Source organism: Felis catus, chromosome B3 (assembly GCF_018350175.1).
Source record: "Felis catus isolate Fca126 chromosome B3, F.catus_Fca126_mat1.0, whole genome shotgun sequence".
Lineage (NCBI taxonomy): Eukaryota > Metazoa > Chordata > Mammalia > Carnivora > Felidae > Felis > Felis catus.
This window is the reverse complement of record NC_058373.1, coordinates 103637117-103663532: the sequence shown is the minus strand read 5'-3', so window position 1 is coordinate 103663532 and position 26416 is coordinate 103637117. Positions and strand designations below refer to the sequence as shown.

General features: G+C 38.9%; 1 protein-coding gene across 17 annotated transcripts in view; it reads right to left on the bottom strand.

Annotated features, from left to right (window-relative positions):
* Nucleotides 1-26416, bottom strand: part of TMEM260 (transmembrane protein 260) — a 114675-nt gene that overhangs the window by 64397 nt on the left and 23862 nt on the right. For all 17 annotated transcript variants that reach the window (XM_045059954.1, XM_045059955.1, XM_045059962.1 and 14 more), the window contains 8 exons: nucleotides 24649-24826; nucleotides 22989-23102; nucleotides 13804-13983; nucleotides 12092-12132; nucleotides 8297-8380; nucleotides 6992-7106; nucleotides 5874-6043; nucleotides 2849-3020 (listed from right to left, as the gene is read on the bottom strand). In XM_045059954.1, the coding sequence (XP_044915889.1) occupies nucleotides 2849-3020; nucleotides 5874-6043; nucleotides 6992-7106; nucleotides 8297-8380; nucleotides 12092-12132; nucleotides 13804-13983; nucleotides 22989-23102; nucleotides 24649-24826 (1054 nt within the window). The remainder of the gene's footprint in view (nucleotides 1-2848; nucleotides 3021-5873; nucleotides 6044-6991; nucleotides 7107-8296; nucleotides 8381-12091; nucleotides 12133-13803; nucleotides 13984-22988; nucleotides 23103-24648; nucleotides 24827-26416) is intronic.

Here is a 26416-nt window from a genome sequence, read left to right as displayed (position 1 = left end):
CAAGCACAACCGAGGTATTCGCCACTGACTACTCCTCTAAATGACTTTAACCTTGGATTTCATTTCTTAAGCTGCGCCTACTATTGGTAACCTAAGCACTTAGTTTGATCTTACCTGCAGGCACTTGACGGACGCACTGGCCAGAATGACCTTCCCCCGTCTCACACCTAGAGAATGTGTGCCCAACTTTCAGACCAAGCTTAAGTATCACTTCATCCATGATGCCCTCCCCAGGTTCCACCGCAGAATGATAGGCTCCTATAGCACCTTGTACCTACCTCTGTCACAGCTCTTACACTACTCACTAGACTGTGAGCTTCTCGAGGGAAGGGACTGTATGTTTTCATCTTTGTGCCTCTGCACCTAGCACAGTGCCTGGCATTGAATGGTTCTCAGATTATGTTTGCTGAAGTTGGAAGGTCTTTGGTGGCCAGGCTAGACAACCTGGGCAAGATACAGAGATGTGTCATTACTCGACTCTTTTGTTCATCCATTTACTCCAGAAACAAGTACTGCCCACCTACAATGAAGAAGATAAAATCCCTGCCCTTGAGAAGCTCAACGTATGACAATCTAGACCTCAAAGAGAAAAATTATCTGAATGTATCAGTATGTCCAAATTGTATATTCTCACATGGTCTTTTGATTAAAAAAAATCATCAATATCAGGAAAAATCATTATTTCTTAATTCTATTCTTAGTATATCCTTATCTATACTTTCATATGTACAGATTTACTTTTTTTTTTTTTTAAAGAAAAGACTCCCATTTATACCTTCAAAGCTTTGTTATCGTTTAGATATCACCTTTTGAGCAATTATGCTTATGTGTTACTTGCTTTATATAAGTAATTTAACTAGAGATGACAAATTAATTTTAATCTAGGTGTACATTGTAAATACTCAAACATACTGATTGAATTAGATCTTATGACCCAATAGTTTCAGTTCTTAGGGATATTAACATTAATTCAACACCTTCTATATGCTACAACCTTAATATTTCTCATTTAATTCTCATAGTAACCTTATTGCATAGTAATCACATTAGACACTGCTGGGTGCCTACTCAACAGCTAATACCCTCTTCTTCCTCACTGACACAATCCTGACTTTGACCTGGTAGTCCAGGGCAGCTCCATGCTTGGGTCTAGTCTTTCCCTTTTGCCAGCAAGGAGTTTAGGAATTAGCATATGACCCAATACTGATTAGAGGGGGGCCCTCGGGGTGGTCTGCTAGGGGCTTCTGGGGCACATGTTACTCTCAACAGAGAGGGGAAGAGAGATAGGAGGTTGGTGGGGGGCAGGGGACGGGGGACAGAGAGAGAGAAAGAGGAGGGGAGGAGACAGGAGGAGAGGCACTTTGCTTCCTTTTAGGATGTGATGCTTGGAACTGGACATTCATCAGTTCAAGATGGATGTAGAAAAGTGGGCCTGGAACACTGACATCACTTGAACTGCTTGTATTATCCATCCTAAAACCTCCTATCTTCAGACTACTTCTTACGGGAGATTAAACACTCTATAGTTTAAGCTACTCTTGGGTATTTTGTTTCTTGCATTCAAAAGCATCCTAACTTAAATGATGATCATTTCCATTTTATAGATCAGGAGACAGAAGCTCTGAGAGGAAAAATCATTAGCCCCATGTCACACATCCTGGAAGTGACAGAATGAGGACTTGAATTTAGGTCTAATTAACTTTGAAATCCATGCTTTTCAACGATAGTGACTGCCGTCCTAAACAGTATTTTAAAATCATGGTGGGATACCACATTATCAACTAATAACCTCGCTTTTGTCAGAAGCTTGGTTGAAGATCAAATTAATCAATTTGTGTACCTGATATAAAAGCAAACTGCTTACAAAAAAATGTGTAATTTGCAAGTTTCCCCATATTTGCAAATCTGCTTATCCAGTTTTCTCCAAAAAATTCCAATTATTCATTAATTCAACAAAATTTATTAAGTATTGTGCCTACTAATTTGCTCAATCAAACTAATCATAGTATTAAGATTAGTATAAAGATTAGGAATTCTCTCTCCCTGATGACTGCTCTAAAAACACCAGAGATAGACTTGTTCCCCTTTTAGGTATTTATGGTTTAAATTAGAAATCTTATAGTTTAAATATATTTCTTCAGTTCCGGAAGATTGTTTTAATAGACCTGGAAATTTTCACAAGTCCTCTCCAAACGTATTTTTGTCACAAGACCAACAAAGTTTACTCAAAATTCTATAGCAGAATTGGGGTTAATAATGTCTACTTAGAATGAAATGTTTACTTACCTGCAGTATGACTTATTTTATGTTCAACCTAAAATATTTTAACCTCTGGACCAGTGGGCAGTGTTAATTTGAATGGCTGTGTTGGCCAAATGTATTATTTGATTCTACCATGAAAAACATTAATTCTTAAAACATTCAGTTTAGAAAAGTTTTTTTTAAATATTTATTTACTTTTGAGAGAGAGAGACAGAGACAGAGTGTGAGCAGGAGATGGGCAGAGAGAGAGGGAGACAGAATCCAAAGCAGGCTCCAGGCTCTGAGCTGTCAGCACAGAGCCCGATGTGGGGCTCAAACTCACAAGTGGTGAGATCATGACCTGAGCCAAAGTTGGACACTTAACTGACTGAGCCACCCAGGCGCCCCCAAACATTCTGTTAGGTGAGAAGGAACCAATTCATATGGCTTATACATTAGTTAAAATAAACAAAAGAACATGATGTATATTCTATCTAAGAGTTTTCATGAAAACTGTACCCATCCACTGTTAAAAAATAGTTTAAAAAATATTTGCTTTAAAGCGATTACTGTTACTCTATTCTAAGTATATTTTTCACATACTTACTTCCTGATCCACTAGTGAAATATCTGGCCTCAGTCCCTCGCAATAATGCATGTAACGGAGAGAATTCCCTGGCAAATCTCCTCTGAGTAAGATAATTGCATCATGAGGCATAGAGGCTAGAAGGTTCTTTGCAAATTTATCAATAACATAGTTGGTCCTTTGGTCACAAATGCTAAACAAAAGAATAAAGAAACATTAAAATAGCAACATACGGCTACAGTTTGAACAAGACTGAATTTATTTTCTGCACCATTCTTTTCCCATCACGCACTCTACATGTAGTGTTTCAAAGTATTCTAATTTACATCTTTTAAGAAGATAAATATAGGGGCGCCTGGGTGGCGCAGTCGGTTAAGTGTCCGACTTCAGCCAGGTCACGATCTCGCGGTCTGTGAGTTCGAGCCCCGCGTCGGGCTCTGGGCTGATGGCTCAGAGCCTGGAGCCTGTTTCCAATTCTGTGTCTCCCTCTCTCTCTGCCCCTCCCCCGTTCATGCTCTGTCTCTCTCTGTCCCAAAAATAAATAAAAAACGTTGAAAAAAAAATTAAAAAAAAAAAGAAGATAAATATATTTGAAAAAAGAACACTATCATCTGAAAGAAAACTGATTGTGCAATTAAACAAAAATCAGTGGACTGCTTTACTTCTGGAATTTATCATTTCTATAAAAAGGGAATCAGTTAGTGCTTAGAAATAAGTCCTTTTTCCCCCCTAAAAACACACCCAATTTCACTAAAAAGAAGTAAGTCTTCTGATTTCACTTGGAATTCAAGGTAATGTCATGTCAACTTCATTTAGACCAAAGGACTTTTCAGAAACTAAAAGGAAATCTACCAATTTCTGGCATAACTTTGTATGACATTGGTCTGACTCTCTTGCATGCAAGGTTGATCCTTTTCACCACTTCCCCAGCACCATAGTCTTTTCTCTCCTTTCTAGACTGAGAACTAACTCATTAGGGAATGACACCAACAAGAAGGAAGGGAAGGAACAGCTGGTTGAGTTGTTTACTTCTCTCCAGGCATTTCTTGCTATTGCCAACAACAGCGGTACAACTCTTTTCAGTGACGGAGTGGACTTTCTAACTTCAAAGAAAACTGGCATGAATTCTGAGAGCTTCCCATGAAAAAAGAAATAGACTACAAGAGAGTAAATGCATCAAAACACGGAACAAGCAATGTCCTGCCTGTTATTATCAGGTCTGTTACATTTAATGGTTTGGAGACACACAGCCTAAAGTTGAATCACTGGGCTAGCGTCACAAAGCAAATGAACACTGCTAGGAACAAAATATTAACCCTTGCCTTTGAAACTGCTGCAACTGCTTCCTGCTAGGATTCCCTACTTCGCAGGGTGATGCCTCACATTTTGCCACCTAGTGAAGTTGCTATCTATTCTATTCCCCTGGGACAAATACAAGAATCAAAACAAAATACAATAACCCAGCCTTGTACAAGCATCCCTGATGTCGAACCTGGATTGCCCTAAAGACCCGAGTCAGGAGGAGATTGGGATAAAACAAACGTGGGAAACATGTGGGCTTTGCAGACCCCTGTTAAGCTAGCTATGGAGTTGTGCCTGGGACACACGTCCCCTTCCCACCAGACCTCCTGTGAAGCAGCCTTCCCAACACTGGCTCTACCCTGGTATTATAAAGAACATCAGTTTTTAAAGTTAAGTTGAAAGGGGACATCTAACCTTTTAATCATTGTTTTTTAAAGGCTTTAAGTATATATGCATGTATATATGTATGTATGTATTTATGAGAGAGCAGGCACATGAGTAGCAGAGGGAGAGGGAGAAAGAATCTTATGCAGGCACCACCCCCCCAGCACAGAGTCCCACGCAGGGCTCGATCTCACAGCCTGAGCCACCAGGTGCCCCAGAAATTTAACCTTTTAAAATACCAATCAGTGCACCTGGGTGGCTCAGTCGGTTAAGCGTCCGACTTCAGCTCAGGTCATGATCTCGTGGTTCGTGGGTTTGAGCCCCATGTCAGGCTTTGTGCAGACAGCTCAGAGCCTGGAGCCTGCTTCAGATTCTGTGTCTCCCTCTCTCTCAGGCCTCCCCAGCTCATGCTGTCTCTGTCTCTCTCTCAGAAATAAATAAACATTAATAAAAAAACTTTTTTCAATACCAATCAAATCTCACTATCATGAAACTCCAGTGGACTCTTTCCACCTCTGTAACGTTTACTCAACGCTGATGGAAATAAATGAACTATCATCTAAAACGTGGACGTCTCTTATGTTAGACTGAGGTTTTCATTGGCATCGTTATCAAACAGATTTTTAAAAGTACATATAATACTAATGCATAAGAATGAAGAAACTTTTAGAACTTCAATGATTTCAAAATAATTAATATTCACTGCTATGGAGTGAACTAGAAAAGGGCCAGGTGTTACTCAAAAGATGAAGTCTTTGAAGGATAAAGGGAATTATTTCAGGGCATACAAAAAGGCCCAAATGCCTTTCCTCTCCATCCAAGTGGTATTTAAAAAAAAAAAAAAAATTTTAACGTTTATTTATTTTTGAGACAGAGAGAGAGCATGAACGGGGGAGGGGCAGAGAGAGAGGGAGACACAGAATCGGAAGCAGGCTCTAGGCTCTGAGCCATCGGCCCAGAGCCCGACGCGGGGCTCGAACCCACGGACCGCGAGATCGTGACCTGAGCTGAAGTCGGACGCTTAACCGACTGAGCCACCCAGGCGCCCCCAAGTGGTATTTTAGATCATGGACACATCACGGACGCATCCTCCAGATCCTACAAAGTCTCTCTAGGGCTCCTTGGGGGGGAGGAAAATATACAACTGGTTGATATGTGCCACCCAAAGCCTTGCTGGCAACGCCCTGAAACTACGCATCAGTCAGGCTGAGATTCTGTTCAGGCAGAAGCACCGCATCCAGACCAAGCCGTCTCACTCTGAAAACCAGTGGAGGTTACAGGTGCAACAAAGTCCGAGGATCTAAACATCCAAACATCTCTTGTTTGGGTGAGACTTTTCATAAAATGAAGCATGTGTTACCTGAAATTAGAATATATTTGGTACATTATAAAAAGCGTTGCTGAAAGCCACTCCAGACACTGAAGCCCACTGGTGTTCAGCACTCGGTTGCTCTCAGAAACTAGCGCGGCCAAGCCGACGCCAGCGAGCACGGCCACCACAGCGTTGCTCTGCATCCAGAATCTTTCTACCTGTGCAAGAGATACAAGAGCAGCACGTCCGGCTGGCTGCTTTATGCAACCAATCAGGCACCTGTCGACTTAAAAAATACACCGCGTGTGCCTATTGCTGCCACGCAGGTCTTGTTAACTGACTTTCCCCAATCCGACTCCACGTCCCTCTAGCTTTCAATTTTCAAATATTTCCCCTTTCCCGTTTGACACACGAATCTCCCTTTATGGATCCACACGTTCTTTTCAATCCCGTGGCCTGCGCCTTGAACTCCTGCCACTTGTAAGGTGGAGGGGGTGGAGAAATGCTTTTGCTTTGAAGCTCCACCAATGTAACACCCCTCACTTCTTTCCCGAGGGGTGCAGGCACTGAGCTGACGGGGGGGGGGGGGGACCTGGGAGCTGAGGGTGGGTCCGCAGAGTCCTCCCCTTTCCTCTTTCTCTTGGAAGTGATCTGCTCTGCCTACAGGATGCACCTGTCCAGGGGCAGACTCTGTCCCTGTGACGCCAGTGGGGCGGGTGTGGGGTGGGGAGGGTCTTGCCCTGGACAGCGCTGCCTGTGACTAGTGGGTGAGTCTGTCCATTCCAGGATGTGCTATGAGGAAGCCCCCTTGCCCACAGACATAAACCACACTCTCCAATCTCAGAGTGATCAGTGATAAAGGTGATTCACCCTGGTTTATCTCATTTTTCAGTTGATTCAGAACTCAGATGATCAAATAGGGTATTATTTATTAGGCCTCTCGAACACACACATACACTGCATTGGTTTCCGCCATTAGAGAAGAGCTATCTACATTTATAATTTCTACTACAAAGAGAATACGCTAATAATTTTTGATCTATAATAAATTACACACAATTTTAACTATTCTAAGATAAGTCGCTCCTCTACAAGATTCGTGAAGACAAGATTGTACATTCCTAATCACCTTTTGGGTCAAAGGGCCATATCCAAGTCAAACTTACCACACCCATGAAAAGTGGTTTTGAAATATCTAAATTCGCCCTCCAAGCGAAGAACAATGAATAAATGCAAAACATTCCAGTAAAAAGCCATACTGATGATGGGTTCTGTCTGTCCCTATAAAAAAAATTTAAATATGTCCAAAATTATTTATGTGCATGAATATTAATGACAATATCACATAGGTTTAAACTACGGGGAAAAAAATTAGATCCATAAAACTTTCCAATTTTTAACTAGGGACAAAGAAAGATCTCAGTTGAAAGAAATCTGAGTGGGAACATATAACCAAAACATAGTCATTCACTACACATTGTAATACATATCACAGATGACTTCACTTGGAACTATACAGCAACAGATAGAAAGTTAAGATTTGCAGAAGAAATACAGATTATTAATCTTGTTAAATCGGAGATGCGATTAAACATATGCAAAACAAAGGAATAATTTCATGCATCAAAATAAGAAGATTTTACAATGACAAATCTCAATACTGGTGAGGACGTAATACTGTGAAAGCATGTGTTATTATAATCTTCAAGAAAAGATACTTTGATAATATATATGAAGAGCCTTAAAAATAATCACACTCATTGACCTAGCAATTTGACATGTAAGTGTAAATCTTTAAGAAAAACCAGAAACGTGGATAAAGGTTAATCCATAAAAATGCTTTAATATTACTTGTAGCAGAAAGAGTGGAAGCAATCTGCAAAGTCTCAAATAGTTAAAAGTTAGTTCTCCTAGGTCACAGAATGGAGTTTTACACAGACGTTTAAATGATTTTAAGTGTTTTTATGATACGGGAAAATGTTCACAATATAACGTTAAGTGCCAAGGAAACACAACTACAAATGTATGTACATGTATAAATTTCCATAAAACACTTAGACTAGAAAGTAAATGAACAAAAAATTAAGGGAGTGTTGCATTTTTCAGGTTTTCTTTTATCATCAGAGGTTACTTTTTTCTTCAGAGGAATTCAAATTATGGCTTACTTCTTTTGCAATGCAACAATAAGTAGCTACGGGCAGAGTACGGGATCAAACCAGAAGTTTAAGACATCAAATGACTTGCTGACTTAGATTGTAATGTGATGAATGCTCAATCTTCCAAAATCATTAATTTATAATCAAGAAAAAAAAAACTAGCAAGAAAGCAATACAAATTTGCTGTAACAGAAGTGTCAGAGTCATTTATATTTAATATAAAATAATACTTGCAATGTTCTACAATGACATATTAAAATATGAATGGAATTAGTGAATATGGGGAAGAGAACAGGGAAAAATTATATTACTCACTTTCTTGCTAAAGATATATTTGCCCAAACTGCGAGGGCTTGAATGTTGAATGAGAGTTGGGTCCTCATACTTGTTACTTGAGAACTGTAAAAGACAATCTAACTTATTGTTGGTAGAAAACAAACTTGGTTAGTTCCAAATAAAACATTATTTGTAAGACACACCTGATAACGCACTGAATAGTTTTAAGGGCTGGAGTCAGATTTTAAAATTACTTTGTCTTCTCATTTTAAATTTGGGAGAAAAGGTACCACAAGAAAAGAGTTAAACAGTTCTTTTTTTAAATTTCTTTTTTAACGTTTGTTTATTTTTGAGAGAGAGAGAGAGACAGAATGTGAGCAGGGGAGGGACAGAGAGAGAGGGAGACACAGAATCCAAAGCAGACTCCAGGTCTGAGCCGGCAGCACAGAGCTCAACGTGGGGCTTAAACTCATGAACTGCGAGATCATGACCTGAGCTGAAGTCTGATGCTTAATCACCGAGCCACCCAGGCACCCCAAGGGTTAAATAGTTCCCAGATGTTTTCCAATTGTAACACTGGGTTACCAATTTTATATTTGGCTTAGGATCAGAGCAAGTAATTCTTCTGTATTTGTAATATTGGTATGGTGTATCGATATCATAAACCAATTTGTATCCTCTGATTGGTTTGGTAAGAAGTCATCAGAAAAGGGTTTTTGAACTTCTGTCAGCATTGTACACATGGCCTCCTGTGATTTCCTAATTGAAAACAAAATTAATTCAAATAATTTTCTGGAGATCCAATCATAAAAAAGGAAGAGAGGTGATCTCCCTTAAAAGGCTTCCTTGTGGGGCGCCTAGGTGGCGCAGTCGGTTAAGCGTCCGACTTCAGCCAGGTCACGATCTCGCGGTCCGGGAGTTCGAGCCCCGCGTCAGGCTCTGGGCTGATGGCTCGGAGCCTGGAGCCTGTTTCCGATTCTGTGTCTCCCTCTCTCTCTGCCCCTCCCCCGTTCATGCTCTGTCTCTCTCTGTCCCAAAAATAAATAAAAAAATGTTGAAAAAAAAATTAAAAAAAAAAAAAGGCTTCCTTGTTTTCTATATTATGTGGTTCAAAAATGTTGAAGCCATCTCTGAGAAATGTATTCTTTTTCCTATAATTAAACTAAATTCTTCCATTAACTAATAAGGATTTTCCAACTGCTTTCTGAGTTCTAAAATAGCTCTAGCAGTCTCCACTTTTTAGAAAAGAAACGACTCTATACACCATCTCAAAGAACTTTCTTCTCCCTAACGGCAATTTTGCTGGAGAAAATGCGATGCCATAATTATGGAAACCACACAATGTGTCTTTTACTAATGGAGACTCATCTACTATGAGAAGATATTCTTACCCATTTTCAAATACACTTGAAAAATTGATTCCAGCATGAGGCCCATTTCAAGCCATTCTTCAAAAGGAATGAAGTCAGTCTCAAAATTAATTCTTGGAGATCTGTTGCTTAAGTGTTAGCTCTAAAACATGGTCACTGCCTAGGGTTAGATTCAATAATTTCCTTGTACAGGATTGCAATTTAGAGATATGCATGGGGAAAGAATTTAATTTGCTTGACTGGAAAAGGATAGATGATTAGGTCCCATCATTTTGAAGGATTTTCTAGTAGGTTAATTATGAGTTGCTTCTCTCAACACTCCTGTCCACCTGAAACAATTAAAGGCTAGAAATTCTCTCCCTCAGTCAGAGAGTGCTAGGATTAAGCCTCCAGTCTACATTATGATTTGGTTTGAACAAATAGCGTGGGTGTGAGTGGTCATTACTTTTGTCATGTCTTTTTTCTGGGCATATTACCTAACTGCTATTCCTTCACTATAAAGGAAGCTTTTGTGTTCCCCAATAGATGACTTTTATGTGCACCTAATAAAAGTTAGATGTAAAGTCCAGCATTACTCTTTTTTTTTTTTTTAAATGTTTCTTTATTTTTGGGAAAGAGAGAGGGAGGAGAGGGGCACAGAGAGAGAGGGAGAGAATCCGAAAGGCTCCGAGCTGTCGGCACAGAGCCCAACGCAGGGCTCAAATCACAAACTGTGAGATCATGACCTGAGCCGAGGTCTAATGCTCAACGAACTGAGCCACCCAGGTGCCTTCACAAAGGTGCCTTACTCTTGAGAGCTCTTTGGACTTCAGGTGGGATTTGTGAAGGTAAAATATACTAGCAATCTTCAGTGTGACAACAACCCTGGGAGGTGGGTAAAAGAGAGCAGCAGTGAGTTTTCTGGCATGGAGCAAAGCAGAATAAAATGAAAGTCCACGGCCACTGGTAAAGCTGTCTTTATAACTGAGCTTCTGGCGACCTTTTCTCCAAACGAAAAAGAAAAAGGACCCACAAAGGTTCAGTCAGACATAAAAAAAAAAGATATTCAAAATTAGTTGTGAGAACCAACAAAAGGTTACATAAGAATAATTGGTACCAGGAAAGTGTTTTCAAATTACAGTATAAAATGAAAACCAGCAGGCTAATAAAACAGTATGCATATTACGATGCCATTTTTAAAAACAAAAACAGAAGAAATATTGGAAGGACACAGACAAAAATGTTACTGGTGGTTATCTCTGTATGTTGGAATTATAATAATTTTAATTTTCTTATTTTTGGTTACCTGGATTTTCTAAACTTCTTATAACGATTATGCATCATATTTTGGGAGTAGGGAAAAAGGTCATTTAAAAAGAAAAGAAGGAAGGATGGCAGGAAGCAAACAAGCTAGCAAGTTAACAAGACAGAAACTGTGAGAACCTATGAACTGCCTTGTATACAGAGTTAAAATATTCTCCCCATATTTTAAAAATGGTTTTCAAATAGTCCTGGGAATCCCACATTAATAATTACTTAGGAGATCATCTGTCTGTGATAGAAGACTATTTGCCATAATTTTATATTGAAAATATTACAAAAATAGTAAAGGATTGGTATGGGTATTTTTCAAGTTGTCTTAATCTGTGTGGGTTTTAAAGCAAATATTAACCCATTTTTCCAAGAACCCTAGTGGGTAACGCAGATGAAATTTATTTGCTTAACCTGGCTCTAAAAAAGGCTGGATATTAAAAATATTTAAGTCCAAAATAGAGCTTAAGGACAGCTAAAGAAAAAGTCTTAAGAGACATCAAGTAAATAAAGCTCTCAAGAATTAAAGAACATAGCTCAATTCTAAATAAAAATAAAATAATCAAATTGCTAAATACAATGTTATAAAATATCTCTGAAAAAAAAGCATATATAAAACCAGAACAAAGAATAAATTATGTATAAAGAAACAGTGCATTGGATAATTTCGTATCCAAATGAAAGTTGAAACATTTGAGTTGCGTAGGTTCTACGTAGTCTCTTAATAACTGCTGTATTTATTACTCACTTCAATCTTTACCTTATTGAAGGAAATGCTAGAATGTTTGACAGTATACACACACAACTGTTACCTGTACAGGCTAAAGCTACTTCTCAGACATACTGCTTCACAAAGAGAGAAACCCAGAAATCCCAAAATTCACTTAAAGGAATGAATAGAGAATTTACTTAAAATCAGTTTCAGGGGCGCCTGGGTGGCTCAGTCAGCTAAGCATCTGACTCTCAATTTTGGCTCAGGTCATATCTCAGGGTTTGTGAGATCGACCCCAAATGGGGCTCTGTGTTGACAGCCAGAGCCTGCTTGAGATTCTCTCTCTCCCTCTCTCTCTCTCCGCCCCTCCCCTGCATATGCACGCTCTCCCTCTCTCTCTCAAAAATAAATAAATAAACTTAAAAACAAAACAAAACACAGTTTCAAATATTTCATACTCACAGCAAAATTTCAGACATACTGGATCCTATTTCAGATTTGGCCTAAACATAAAAGAGAAAAATTTACTTGTGCAAGCATTAAACTGAAGCTTTGTTAGGCTATTGTATTTTAACTACCTTGATTTAAAATATGCGTGTTTTAAATAGACAAAGCAACATCTCTCTTTATTCAATCTTTACTTCAGAGCCTTACTGAGTTTTTGCAGAGAAGTCAATGAAAACTAAACACTTTCTTTAGGAAGAATTAATGCAGAAATAATGATTGGCTAAAAATCAGTTAAAATATTTCCAGCAGGAATGATTAACACATTAATGAATTAACAGACTTTACACTTTTGTTACGGAGTCTCTTTAAGGCACTTTGATTAGAGCTCATTATCACATGTTAGTCTATAATTTCACAATTACATGTGAATTATACAAATTTCAAATCTGGAATGGCCCTCAAGCAATATTGTAATGGAATAACCAATATAAGTAAGCCAGAGTATAAATTTAAAGTATCAAACTTTCTAAGTCAAGAAGTAATTAATAATTATCCTTTCATTAACCTATTTTATTATGAAATATCTCCTCCATACCAATAACATATATAATGTGTATTTAAGGGATAAACAGTTTTTTTTTTTAAGTCTACAGAGCCACCATTCACTTAAGACACAGAAGTGCACCAATTCCATAGGGTATCTCACAAAGCACTCATAAGCCTCGCTTTTCTTACCCCCCAGTGGTAACTATTACCTTGAATTTGGTGTTAATTATTCCCCTACTTTCTAATAATATATAGTTCTACTTCTTTTGTATGTCTCCTTGAGTAATAGACTGTTTAGTTTTTGTATGGTTTAGAATTTTCTATCAATGGTGTCAAATAACATGTAGTGTTCGGAGATTTGCCTTCGTAGAAGGCACAAAAAACACAAACCGTGAAAGAAAAATCCGAGACAACTGTCTCTCTTAAAAACAAAAAACAAAAAAACAAAAAAAAACACATGAGTTTGTCCTCCTATTCTTCAGATAACCTTTACCATAACCACACTCAGTGTTTTGCCCTGATTTATGTTTTAGGGACAGTAGGGCCTTTTGAACCTTTATAACGCAATTTTAGTGAAATTATATTTTATAAAGTATTTACACATAGGTATGACAGTAAATAGTACCACGAACACTATTTGTCAAATGTGAAAAAAGGAAGTGTTTTGGTCGAGGTAGATTAAAAATTTTGAGGTTTTTTTTTTTCTTTAATCTTTCCAAATATTTTTAAATCACAGACTGAGGGACCAAAGTGATACCCGATGCTAAGAATGAAGTGTTTCAGGTGCTGGCGGCAGAATCTTTTTAACTTTGTCATGCTGAGAAATATATTCGGGATATATGACATTATGATGTCAGGTTTGGGGATTCCAATTTTTTTCTAATGTCTGTTAAAGGCCACATTCCAAGGAGCAAGTCTGCTATGTAAATAACTGAAATGAAAATTCTCTGTACTGTCACTGATAAATATTGTTTTTTTCAGTCAAAGCCCAGGCAGAACACTGAAGTTTTGCCATTTACTTCCTTAAAAGTGTTTTACTTATTTTTAAGAGTTTATCTTATTTTTTAAGTAATCTGTACACCCTGCGTGGGACTTGAACTTACAACCCGGAGATCAAGAGTCGCATGCTCTACCAGCTGAGCCAGCCCAGTGCCCCAAAAGGGTTTTAAATATAAATTTACCAGACTGAATGTTCCATATTCTTCCCTGAGAAAATGCGTCAAAAATCCTAGCAATGTTGTCTGGTCTCCCCAGGTCCAACGGGCTTGATTGAGGTAGGACGAGACAGGAAGGTAGACATAGGGCAACAAGCCAGCACCGAAGCACAGACTCAGCTTCAACAAAGAGCCCAGGGAGAGTTCCTGCATCAGAGCACATTGGGTTGTATAACAACGTTTATTTTAGTCCCTTCATCCCCGAACTTCCAGAACACAGCGAGGAAAACACCAAAATGTTTACTCAGAGCTGATCTCTCAATTTATAGTTAAGTTACCCCAGAATCCTATGTTAAACCTTCTGAGTCCTGTGGATTACTAGAGAATTGCATCAGCCTGAATTCCTTTGCATGGCAGGTGAAGCAAATAATATTAGTGAAGACTCCTGAGTATCATGTGGATTGCATGTTTTATATTTAAAACCATGTCATGACATGTATTACTCTAATACCAATTCACTTCACCACCATCATCGGGAGTAGGCTTCAACTATATTCTCTCCTGTGATTACACACTGATGATATGATTCTCTCTACAAGGGTTTTGGATATTTTGTGGAAATATTGGGCACAAATGAAGCTAGCTTTTAAATTACCTCCCAGCTCATCCAAATGCTTTCTCCTCAGTTTACATATAGGAAGGAGTACTGATGGAAATTTGTTGTATCTAACAATGCTGTTACGTTCGTATGAGAATGTATTTTTTCATCTGCACATTTCTAAAATAAAGGACAGTACTGACAAAGTCTCATAAAGATTATATCCAAAAGAATTCTGATATGCTAAAGACTCAAAGAGTGGTTGCTTTAGTAATGGGGAAAGGGAGTCTCTTACAAATATCATAATTGGAAATTGCCAACTTTTCCTTTACAAAAAAGGAAAATTCATATGTGACAATGAATACAAGAACCAAGGTTCACATTCACCAGAAGTAGAACAAGCAGTTGACTTATATTAACATTTTCAAATAAACACTCTTAATTGAAAATGGAGTGTTTTTATTATAGTACTGATTTCATTAGATATTTCTAAAGAGGTAATGAGATGCACAAAAATGATGCATGAAAAGAGTATAAGAAATAGCTAATCGGATAACATGCCTTTGCTATTCTTAAAAGTAATTTTAAATAAAGCAAATGTTTATATTTTGACAGTTCCTGCATGTTATAAAGTTTGATTTAAAGTGGCACGATGCACAATTTTCCTTTTGTGGGGGAAATACACAGGGAGACAATTACATGAGAGCGTTTTCAGAGAGCACTGGAGAGTGGCTCAGAGTTCTAGCTGCGCAGACATTAGAATCATCTGCAGAGCTTTTTGAAAATATTAATGCCTGGGCTTCACCCCAGACCCATTCAAACAGAATTATTTTAGGGTGGGATCAGCATAAATACACACACACACTATATATATATATATATATATATATATATATATATATATATATATATATACACACACACACACACACATGGATGTGTGTATATCTGAGGGTTGCAACCAACGGACTCAGGACTTCGTACTCTGCCTCAAATCACCTGACCAGTGAGATCCAAGTACCCTGTCACTTTACTGGTAGACCTTATTCTAGCCTCTGCTATTTAACTAGTGAAAATGAAATGCCCTTTGAAGAGTCATACTTCCCAAAATGTCATCACGCATCAGTAGCTGACCTAAGTATGGGAAAAACAGGCTCTCAGACAAGGCTCCCACCTTATCAACTCTGAGTCTTGCATGTTTCATAGAAAGAATATGGCTCTTCTTTCAATTAACTAACACAAGACATTTCCTTTTTTTGTTATTATATTTATTTATTTTTGAAAGTGAGACACAGAGCGTGGGTGGGGGAGAGGCAGAGAGAGAGGGAGACACAGAATCCGAAGCAGGCTCCAGGCTCCGAGCTGTCAGCACAGAGCCCAACGTGGGGCTCGAACCCACAAACGGTGAGATCATGACCTGAGCTGCAGTCAGACGCCTAAGCCACCCAGGCGCCTGAAGACATTTACTTTTTAAGTTCCTGACTGTCAATGCACTGCTCTGGTATCTGAAAGCACCTTCTCTGATGTCAGAAGCCTATCTACGAGTAAGACCACCAAGATGGCAACATAGATCATTCCTGACTTCAGTCTTCCCCACAAAAACACCAGCTAGCAACTATCCATAGACAAGACATCATTGTGAAGAATCCCAGGATTTAGGGGTGAGGCTGAAGCACACTGTGCACCACAAGGACTAAGAAGGGCCGTGTTAGGAAGAAGGAGGAGCACTCTGACTGCATCACCCCACCCCCAGGCCAGCACCGCACTGCACTGGCAGAGCATCCCTGGGGCTAGTTTTTCCAGTGGGAAAAGACAGTCCCAGATGGACATCCAGCTCCCCCAACATGCAGGACACTTCCCAGGAGGCTCATTCAGTTCTCACCTCATGAGGACCACGGTGGGGGAAAGGGGTTGGCTGGGCTCAACCACTGGGATCACACAGACAGGAGACGGGGAGCAGGGTTTTCAGCAACCAGTGCTCAGATTTGGCAGATGGTGTCCCTCCTGGCAGCGGTGCCCAAACAGAGATCCCAGCCAGGGTTCACCCACCTGCAGGGCTGAGCCAGTAGCTGATCCCACCCTAAAATAATTCTGGTTTAATTGATCCAGGGTCTACTTTAACATAACAAAGTCCGCATATGACAAGTCCATAGCTAACATCATACTCAATGGTGAAAGAAGGAAAGATTTTCCTCTAAGATCAGGAATAAGACAAGGGCACCCACTCTTACCAACTCCTGTTAAACATAGTCCTGGAAGTACTACAGATATTCAGGCAAGAAAAAGAAATAAAAGGCATCCAAATCAGAAAGGAAGAAGGAAAACTGTCTCTGTTTGCAGATGACATGATCTTATATAGAGAAAATCCTGAAGACGCCACCAAAAATCTGTTAGACTAATAAATGAATTCAGTAAGGTTGCAGGATACAAAATAATGCATAACATTAGTTGTGTTTATATATACTAAAAATAAATTGCCTGAAAAAAAAGAAAATTATCTCATTCACAATAGCATCAAAACCGATAAAATATCTAGCAATAAATTTAACCAAGGAGGTGAAAAATCGATACACTAAAAACTAGAAAGCATTGATGAAAGAAATTGAAGAGGGCACAAATAAATGGAAAGCTATCCCTCGTTCACAGATTGGAAGAATTAAAAATTTTTAAGTGTCCATAATACACAAAGCCGTCTATAGATTCAATGAAATCCCTGTCAAGATTCCAATGGCATTTTTAACAGAAATAGAAAAATGAACCCTAAAATTTGTATGGAACCACAAAAGACCCCAAATAGCCAAAACAATCTTGCAAAAGAGGAATGAAGCTGGAGGCATCACACTTCCTGATTTCAAACTACATTACAAAGCTTTAGTAATCAGGAGGCAGTTCAAGATGGCAGGGTAGGAAGATTCTGAACTCACCTCCTCCCACGGACACAAATTTACAAAGACCTGAAAACCACCTGAACAAGCGCCTCCACAACAAAGAACAAAAGGGCCACCTGAAAACGGGTAGAAGAGGCAGAGACATGGTCTTACAGAAAACCTCACCCCAATGCTGCAACCCACAGTCAGGAGGGATCTCGTAAATACAGGACTTCTCCCTGAGGGGTATGGGGTTTGTGCCCCACATAAGGCACCCCAACCTTTGGAACCTGCACCAGAGTAACAACCCCCCACCAAATGTCTGGTTTTGAAAGCCAAAGGGGCAAACATTCAGGAAATTCACAGTGCTGTAGGAAACAGAGACTCTGTTCTTAAGGGCTCAATGTGTAGACTCACTCGCCCCAAAACCTGGTACAGAAGCAGCAGTCTAGAAAGTGCTAGACCATAAGTGAAGAAGATTCATTTGTTAATCTTTTTTTAATTTTTTTTTAACGTTTATTTATTTTTGAGACAGAGAGAGAAAGAGCATGAACGGGGGAAGGGCAGAGAGAGAGGGAGACACAGAATCTGAAACAGGCTCCGGGCTCTGAGTAGTCAGCACAGAGCCCAACGCGGGGCTCGAACTCAGGGACCGCAAGATCATGGCCTGAGCCGAAGTCGGACGCTCAACCGACTGAGCCACCCAGGCGCCCCTCATTTGTTAATCTTAAAATGTCTGCTGTAGGCGCAGAAGCCTGGTAGAACTCTCTCTGGGGACAGAGACGCTGGAGGGTATCATTTCTGGCATTCTTCCTTGACCCTGTTATTGCCAGTGAGTGCGTCCCACTCCTGTGTGCCACTCCATCGTGGCTCTACCAAAGCCAGCCAGTGTGCACAGCCCACACAGGGGATGCCCCTTTAGTGCGTGGATCTGGTGATCAAGGGGGATTGCGTTTAGGAGTCCTATGGGTCTGAAACCATTGGAAAGACGGTTCTTAACAAGCTACCATCCCCAAGGGGCTGCACCGACAACAGACTAAAACACACCCTTAGTCTTCCTCTGAAAAAACTTCAGCCTGAGGGGTGGGGAAGATTCAGATTTACCACACATCTAAAGGCTACAGAAGTGCTCTCAGGGAACGCTGGCTGAAGGATACCATCTTTGAGCTCTCACCTGGCCTCACTACAGCTTGCTGGCATCTCCCAGAAAGAAGCTCATATACTTGTCTAGAGCCCCGAATTTGCATCAGTCCCTAAGGGGAGGCCTCCAGATTGCTTGGTCTGGAGGCCAGCGAGGCCTATGATTACAGTCCCACGGGACCATATATATATTTGCATACATTAAAGATGCTAATTGAAGTTCTAATTTCCAATCAGCCTGAAACTAGGTGCTGAGATCCCTCCGTCTGGAACACTCACAGGCCTTGACACAATAACTGGAACCCACCAAGGAAAACCCAGGCTGCTCAGACAATCATAAAGGTTTGAGAGACAACTAGAGCAAGGTTAAACAATGAGGTACATCCCCTACACGATGCGACTCCTGCAAGACTAGGAGAGGCAGCCATTTTGCCTAGTATAAAGAATCAACCTCAGAGAGTCAAGTAAAATGAGGAGACAGAGGAATACATTTCAAATGAAAGAACAAGATAAAACCCTGGGGAAAAAAAATCTTAATCAAACAGAGATAGGTAACTTGCCTGACAAAGAGTTAAAAGTACCAGTCATACAGATGCTCACCAAACTTGGGAGAAGAATGGACGTACACAGTGAGAAGTTCAACAAAGACATAAACATAAGGCAGTACCAAAGTCACAAAACCGAAGAATACAATAACTGAACTGAAAGATACACTATAGGAGTTCGAGAGCAGGCTGGATGAAGCAGATAGAATCAGTGAGCTGAAATAGAGGGAGTGGCACTCACCCAAACCAAGCAGCAACAAGAAAAAAGTTGTAAAAGTGAATATAGCTTAAGAGATTTACAGGACAACATCAAGTAGAAAATCGTGTGTATTATAGGGGTCCCAGAAGGAGAAGAGAGAAAGGGGCAAAAAGCTTATTTGAAGAAATAATTGCTGAGAACTTCCCTTACCTGGGAAAGGAAAGAGACATCTGGATCCAAGAAGCCCAGAGAGTTCCAAGGAAGATGACCCCAAAGAGACCCACACCAACACACATTATAATTAAAATGTCAAAAGTTAAGGAAGGAAAGAAGGAAGGAAGGAAGGAAGGAAGGAAGGAAGGAAGGAAGGAAGGAAGGAAGGAAGGTGGGGAGGAAGGAAGGGAAAAGAAAAAAGAAAATTATAGGCCATATCAGATATCCCTGATGAACATCAATGCAAAAATCCTCAACAAAATATTAGTAAACTCAATTTGACAATACATTTAAAGGATCATATACCATGATCAAGTGGGATTTATTCCAGGGATACAAGGATGATTCAACATCTGCACATCAATCAACATGGTACACCACATTAATGGAGTGAAAGATAAAAACATATGATCATCTCAACAGATGCAGAAAAACCACTTATAAAATTCATTTACCATAAAAACTCCCAACAAAGTAGGTATACGGTCACTGAAAGGCCATACGTGACAAGCCCACAGCTAACATCATACTCAACAGTGAGAAGCTAAAAGCTTTCCCACTATTATCAGGAATAAGACAAGGATGCCCACTCTTAACATTCTTAATCAACATAGTATTGGAAGTCCTAGCCAGTGCAATTAGGCAGGAAAAAATATAAAAAGCATACAATTGGAAAGGAAAAAGTAAAACTGTCACTATTTGTAAATGACATGATTTTATATAATGAAAACCCTAAGGACTCCACCAAAAAGCTGTCAGAACTACTAACTGAATTCAGTAGAGTTTCAGGGTACAAAATCAATATAAAAAAATCTGTTGCTTTCTTTTTATACAGTAATGATGAACTGTCAGGAAGAGAAATTAAGAAACCAATTCTGTTTACAATTGCATCAAAAAAGAATAAAATACCTACAAATAATTTTTTAAATAATTTTATTTATTTATTTATTTATTTATTTATTTATTTATTTATTTATTTATTTAGAGAGTGAGCAGGCAAGAGGAAGAGAGAAAGAGAATCTTAAGCAGGCTCCATGCTCAGATTAAGATCATGAGCCTGCATGGAGCCTGATGTGGGCTCGATCCCACAACCCTGGGATCATGACCTGAGCGGAAATCAAGAGTCAGACACTCAACCAAATGAGTCACCCAGGCCCCTACCTACAAATAAATTTAACTAAGGAGGTGAAAGACCCATACACTGAAAACAATAAGACACTGATTAAAGACACTAAAGAAGACACAAATAAATGGGAAGACATTCTATGTTCATGGATTGGAAGAGTTAGGACTGTTAAAACATGCAAAGCAGTCTACAGATTCAATGCAATCTCTAACAAAATTCCAAAGTCATTTTTCACAGAAATAGAACAATCCACTTGTATGAAACCACAAAAGATCCCAAATAGCCAAAGATATCTTGAAAAAAAAACAACAAAGCTGCAGGCTTTTCAAACTATACTATAAAGCTACAGTATTTAAAACAGTATGGCACTGGGGTAAAAACAGACACAGATCAATGGAACAGAACACAGAGCCCAGAAATAAACCCAGGCACACATGGTTAATTAATTTATGACAGAGAGGCAAAAATACACAAGGGGAAAAGACCAGTCTTTTCAAAAAATGGTGTTAGGAAAACCAGACAGACACATGCAAAAGAATAAAACTGGATCACTATCTTACACCACAGACAAAATTAACTCAAAATGGATTACAGACTTGATTGAAAGACCTGAAACTATAAAATTCCTAAGAGAAAACATATATACATACATACATAATATGGAGTATTATTCAGCCACAAAAAAGAAGGAAATTCTGCCATTTGCAACAACATGGATAAAACTTGACAGTATTATGCTAAATGAAATAAGTCAGACTGAGAAAGGCAAATACTGAATGACCTAACCTATACGTGGGATCTTAAAAAACTGAACTCCCAGAAACACAGAGTAGATTGGTGATCACTAGAGGTGGTTTAGGGATTGAGGGAAATGAGTGAATGTGGTCAAAGTGTGCAAATAATTATAAAATGAGAAAGTTATAAAATGAGTAAGTCTGGGGGACGGTCATTATAGTATTGTACTGTACATTTGAAAGATGCTATGAGAATAGATCTTAAGAGTTCTCGACACATACGCACACACAATTTTAACTACATGAGGTGATGGATGTGTTAAGAACTGCATTGTGGTAACCTCATATATCAAATCATCATCCTATATACCTTAAACTTACACAGTATTATATGTCAATTGTATCTCAATAAGCTGGAAAAAGAAAAAGGAAAAAAATGAAGACTGGAAAAATAAAAAAGACGCCGACTAAGATCACGGACAGCAGGGTGTGAGGGCACCCCCATCTGTGTATCTGTCAATCTGCAAGAAAAATATTTGCACCTCCTCAGGTTTGTACTCAATAGAAAAGCCTTCGCTGAATTATATTTTTTATGTTATATCTCCAACTTTAAAAAATCAAGGGTTTATATAATAAAAGACCAGATAAAGAACTTTCTGAATATTCTATAATACCACTATTAGACACTGCCTGCTACGCTAATATTCCTTACATAATGGACGTGATTGACTTCACAGAATCCAGTTCCAAGAAAAAGTTGATCTTTCCTGTCAATTGTTCCGTTTTTATTTCTTTTTGATCGCACAATAAGAATTTTATAACCTCCATGTTATCCTTTTTGCTTTGTTGCCAGAAGCTAAGGACAAAATATGTTCAAGTACAGCAAATACAATTACCTAAAGTTTTGGAACAATTTCCCTATTTCTGTATAATAATTTTATTCAACATGTATTTTCTAATATAATTCTGGCTATAGCAACAAACAATGAAATGATAAATAAATGTAGCTGACAAATAAACAATAATTAACAAACCAATAAACAGTAAGTAAAATGACTCCAGTGTTGGCTTTGTATTTAGATTGCTTCAACCTCTGGGAGGAAGACTGACAGAATAAAGGGCTTCCGTCTTTCCAAAAACTCACACCTAACTCAGCTCCCTGCCTTCTTACGTACATCTCCTAACGCCTTACAGAGTATAGTAATTTTCTCATGTCGCTTTATACCGCTATTTAAATTAATAATAATTTTTCCTTTGAGAGAAAGGAAAAGCTGAAAGAAATCATCTTGAATTCTACAGAAATCTCTTCTGAGAAAACAGGATTGTTATTTACCAGAGATTTTATTTTTTGGGTCACAATAGCAGTGACAGTGTCTTGTTTTGTTGGGCGCTGCGTCCCTAACACCTAGGGTAGCATCTGGCAGCGAGCAGGGGCTTGACAAACAGCTGGATGAATGAATAAACTATTATGAATGCACTGTCCTTTGTCTTAGAACATACAATAAAACAATCAAGGAAATCTGTTATTAGTGTTGTGACTCCTATTTTTATCAAGGTGCTGTTCAGAATCACTAAGAAAATGATGAAACAGGCGAGATGCCACTGCAATCAATACTGCATTTTTGTAAATCCTATTTTTTTTCCAGTCAATGTTGTTAGAGCCTCAGGTCACTTACGCATTATAGAAAACTAAAAAAAATTTAAAGCTACGCATTTTCTGATGCCATAAATGTTATATCGGGCCTTAATAAAATATTATGAATTTTCATTAAAAATACTCAAAAACCTACCTTCTCTTTGAAAAGTCGGAAGAGAATCCATGGAATTATGCACAAAATATAGAGTACTATTGTGTGCTGATTACATAAGCTAAGGCCACAGCAGAAAGCACCAATTTTAGCTATCTGAAAAAAAAAAAATCTAAGTTAAAAATTTATCTAAAACTCGTAAGTAAGTACAATGGTAAAAAACTATTCTTTATATTAAAACCAAGCACTTGTACCATAGGTCAGGCTGAAGTCAACCTCTTAGACACAAGCAGTCACACGTCAACAGACACTAATATTTATCACCATTATTTTTTATAATATTGCCCATTCTCATCCAATCACTGCAGTTTGACCTTACATGACTGCCTTCAAATTAAGTTTCCGAAAGTTCTGTGTGATGACTAGATAAGTCCTAACAATAATAGGATACTGTGTCATTGAGGTAAAACCTGTGACTAAAGCTCAGTCATTCTTTCCGTTTCATTTTTTCTCCTATTAAATAAAGTATAATAGGGACGCCTGGGTGACTCAGTTGATTAAGTGGCTGACTCTGATTTCAGCTCAGGTCATGATCTCATGGTTTGGGAGTTTGGGAGTTTGGAGTTTGTGAGCTGCACTCACAGCTTGGAGCCTGCTTCGGATTCTCTGTCTCCCTCTCTCTGCCTCTCCCTCTCTCTCAAAAATAAATAAATGTCAAAAAAAATTTTAATAGTAAGTAAAATAAAGTATAATACTTCTTTATTTAGAAACCAAGTCATGGGTGCTGTTTTTGCTTTTTTTGAACATGTGCAATTTTCATAATCAGAAAAAGTTATTTTGAACAAAAAGTAAACTCTAAAGCAGCACAGAACTGTTTATGGAAACCCCAGATAAACCTGGGTATTCTTCTGTTCATATATTCTTTAGCAACAAAAAGTTGCCTATACTAAGATGGTTTGGTACTTTCCAATGTGTAGACTGTAAGCTCCTAGAAGACTGGGTTCCTTCACATTTCAAATGATTCTGATATTAGCATTTGCCTTATAATTTATTGTAACCTCTTCTGAACTACTTTGTTTATACATTTGATACTCTTCTTATAGTTAAAAAATAGTACAATATTTTGGGGTTTTTTTGAGGGAGAGAGAATCTTAAGCAGGCTTCTCGCCCAGCATGGAGCCTGATACGGGGCTTGATCTCATGACTGTGAGATCATGGCCTGAACCGAAATCAAGAGTCGGATGCTTAACTGACTAAGCCACCCAGGTGCACCCCGCCCCAACAGTACAAATTGGATCTTTTTGGCAATTAGAGAGTCAGTCAATGTACCATATTGGCATATAACCTAAGGTGGTCAGTCTGGAGCTTGGCCTCTTACGACCACACATGCGCACATGCACACACACGTGACGGTGGGGCTAACCACCAAGCCTATCTCTCCCATAGGACTCGGAGGGGGTTCCAATCCTCTCATTCTCCAGAAAGCTTCTGAACTGTGAGAGGAAAAAAAGTCCCATGTTGTATAAAGGCTATCACGGGTCACCGTAAAAGAACTCAGAATATTTTCTCTCTCGACATGCCTAGATTACCTTGACAGTAATCAGATCAGATACACAGCGCCCAAACCAAAGTTAAAAGGAAATATAGCAACTGTCTAAAAATTAAAACAAAAAGTGATTTCACTTTGATCAAAATAGGTTACCTTTGATCTTTCTTTGGCGGTTGCTGCCTCCTCAAAATGTACAGTAAGAGCCATAAGCAGCCCCACAAACAGATTGTTTAAGCTGAAAACCTCTGCTGCAATGGACCAGTGCCATGTTAGACGAGAGAATGAAAACACCCCCGCAGCAAGGATTCCTCCAGCATGGGAGCCAGAAAGCCTGCAAATACAGATAACATGAAATCTTCTTTCCCAACAAAAAGAACCGACTTTATTTTCCTTTTTAGAAACTGTAGCGGCAGAAATTATGACAGTCACCCAGCCCTATCCCAACACATTATATGGTTAATACATTACTTTCATGTAATAATTTCTTCCCACACGTTTTAATTAGCAAGTCCATATATTAACTTATCAACAAATGAGGGAACGAGCCGGCTGGGTCTCCCATGCACTGAATGAGGTTTAGTTCTCAGATGGAACCTCTAGGATTCGAGCCAGTGCAGAAAGCCTGAAGTGATAGTAGCTGGGGAGATAACAAGTAGTAGCTGGAGAGATACTGAGTCACTTTTCTTGCTATAGCCGCCAAGAAGGATGGTCTGGTTAACACGGAGCTATGCTGAATTATAAAAATTAATGAAATGGCAGAAGATCTATTCAGGAACACCCTTTCCCACTTCTTGTGGCATGTATGGACCTAGGCACCTTCCACACGACCACACTAGAGTGTATCTCTCAACATATGGCAAAGACGTCTTCGTCACAATATTTGGTGATTTGAAGATCTTGAAAGTTAAGGTCTTAGTTTCTAGTGATTTCTTCTCAACACAAAGTTGAAGTTGAAAACGGAGTATCTTCTTTTAAAGACAGGGATGGGAATGTGAACTTCATTAACACAAAGAGAACCAAATGCTACACTTGGAAACAAATTTCTCAGCCCCAGTGCCAACGAGAGGCAGACGTCTCAAATAGATCAGGAAGCTGGATCTCAATCCAGAGATCTGATTTGAGACTGGCAACGTGATGGACTATGTTAGCACAGCAATGTCCTATTTCACTAGAAGTCTAAAATGATGAAAGAGCTGTTACCAAATATCTCTAACACGTGTTGTGATTCAATAAGCATTACCATGTCTAATAGTTACAGTATTATATAGCCCTAAGTCATTGCTTTTAAACTATATTGTTTTGTGTAAAAAGTGGAGTAATTTTGTGAAGTAGTTGTGGCTTTTAATCAAGCATTTTAGAAAAAAAGTTAAAATACAATTTTGATATCACTGAACCTGTTTTTGAGGTCCTCTTTGCAATTTATTTCTTTTCTTTCCCTTATAAAGGTCACCAGTTTCCTATTTCTTTCAGGGTTCCCCATTCTTCCAATGACCCTGATTCAACACATTAAAGCATTTCTTCCTTCTAAATTACATTCCAAATTCCTTTCAACTTGTCCTCATACTACCCTGGACTCAATTATTTTAATAGTTTCCTAAGTTGTCTTCTGTTTTCCAATCAATTCTGCAGTATAACATCACATTAAACTTCTTAAAACATGCTCTTTATGACTACCTAGCCCCCCAATTTAAGGACTCTTCGTTGCCTGTAGGAAACGAGCCAGGTTGGAATCCACGCTCCCAGCGAATAGTACCTAGCCGCTAATTACCAGCATTATTATCTCTACCGACCAGTTAGGCTCCTCAAAATTCCCTAATAAGACATGCTTATTCCCAGTGCCATACCTCTGCTCATGCTGTACCCACGAACTGAATGTCATCTCAGCTTCTATTTATTCAACCTCTACTCTTTTCTCAAATTT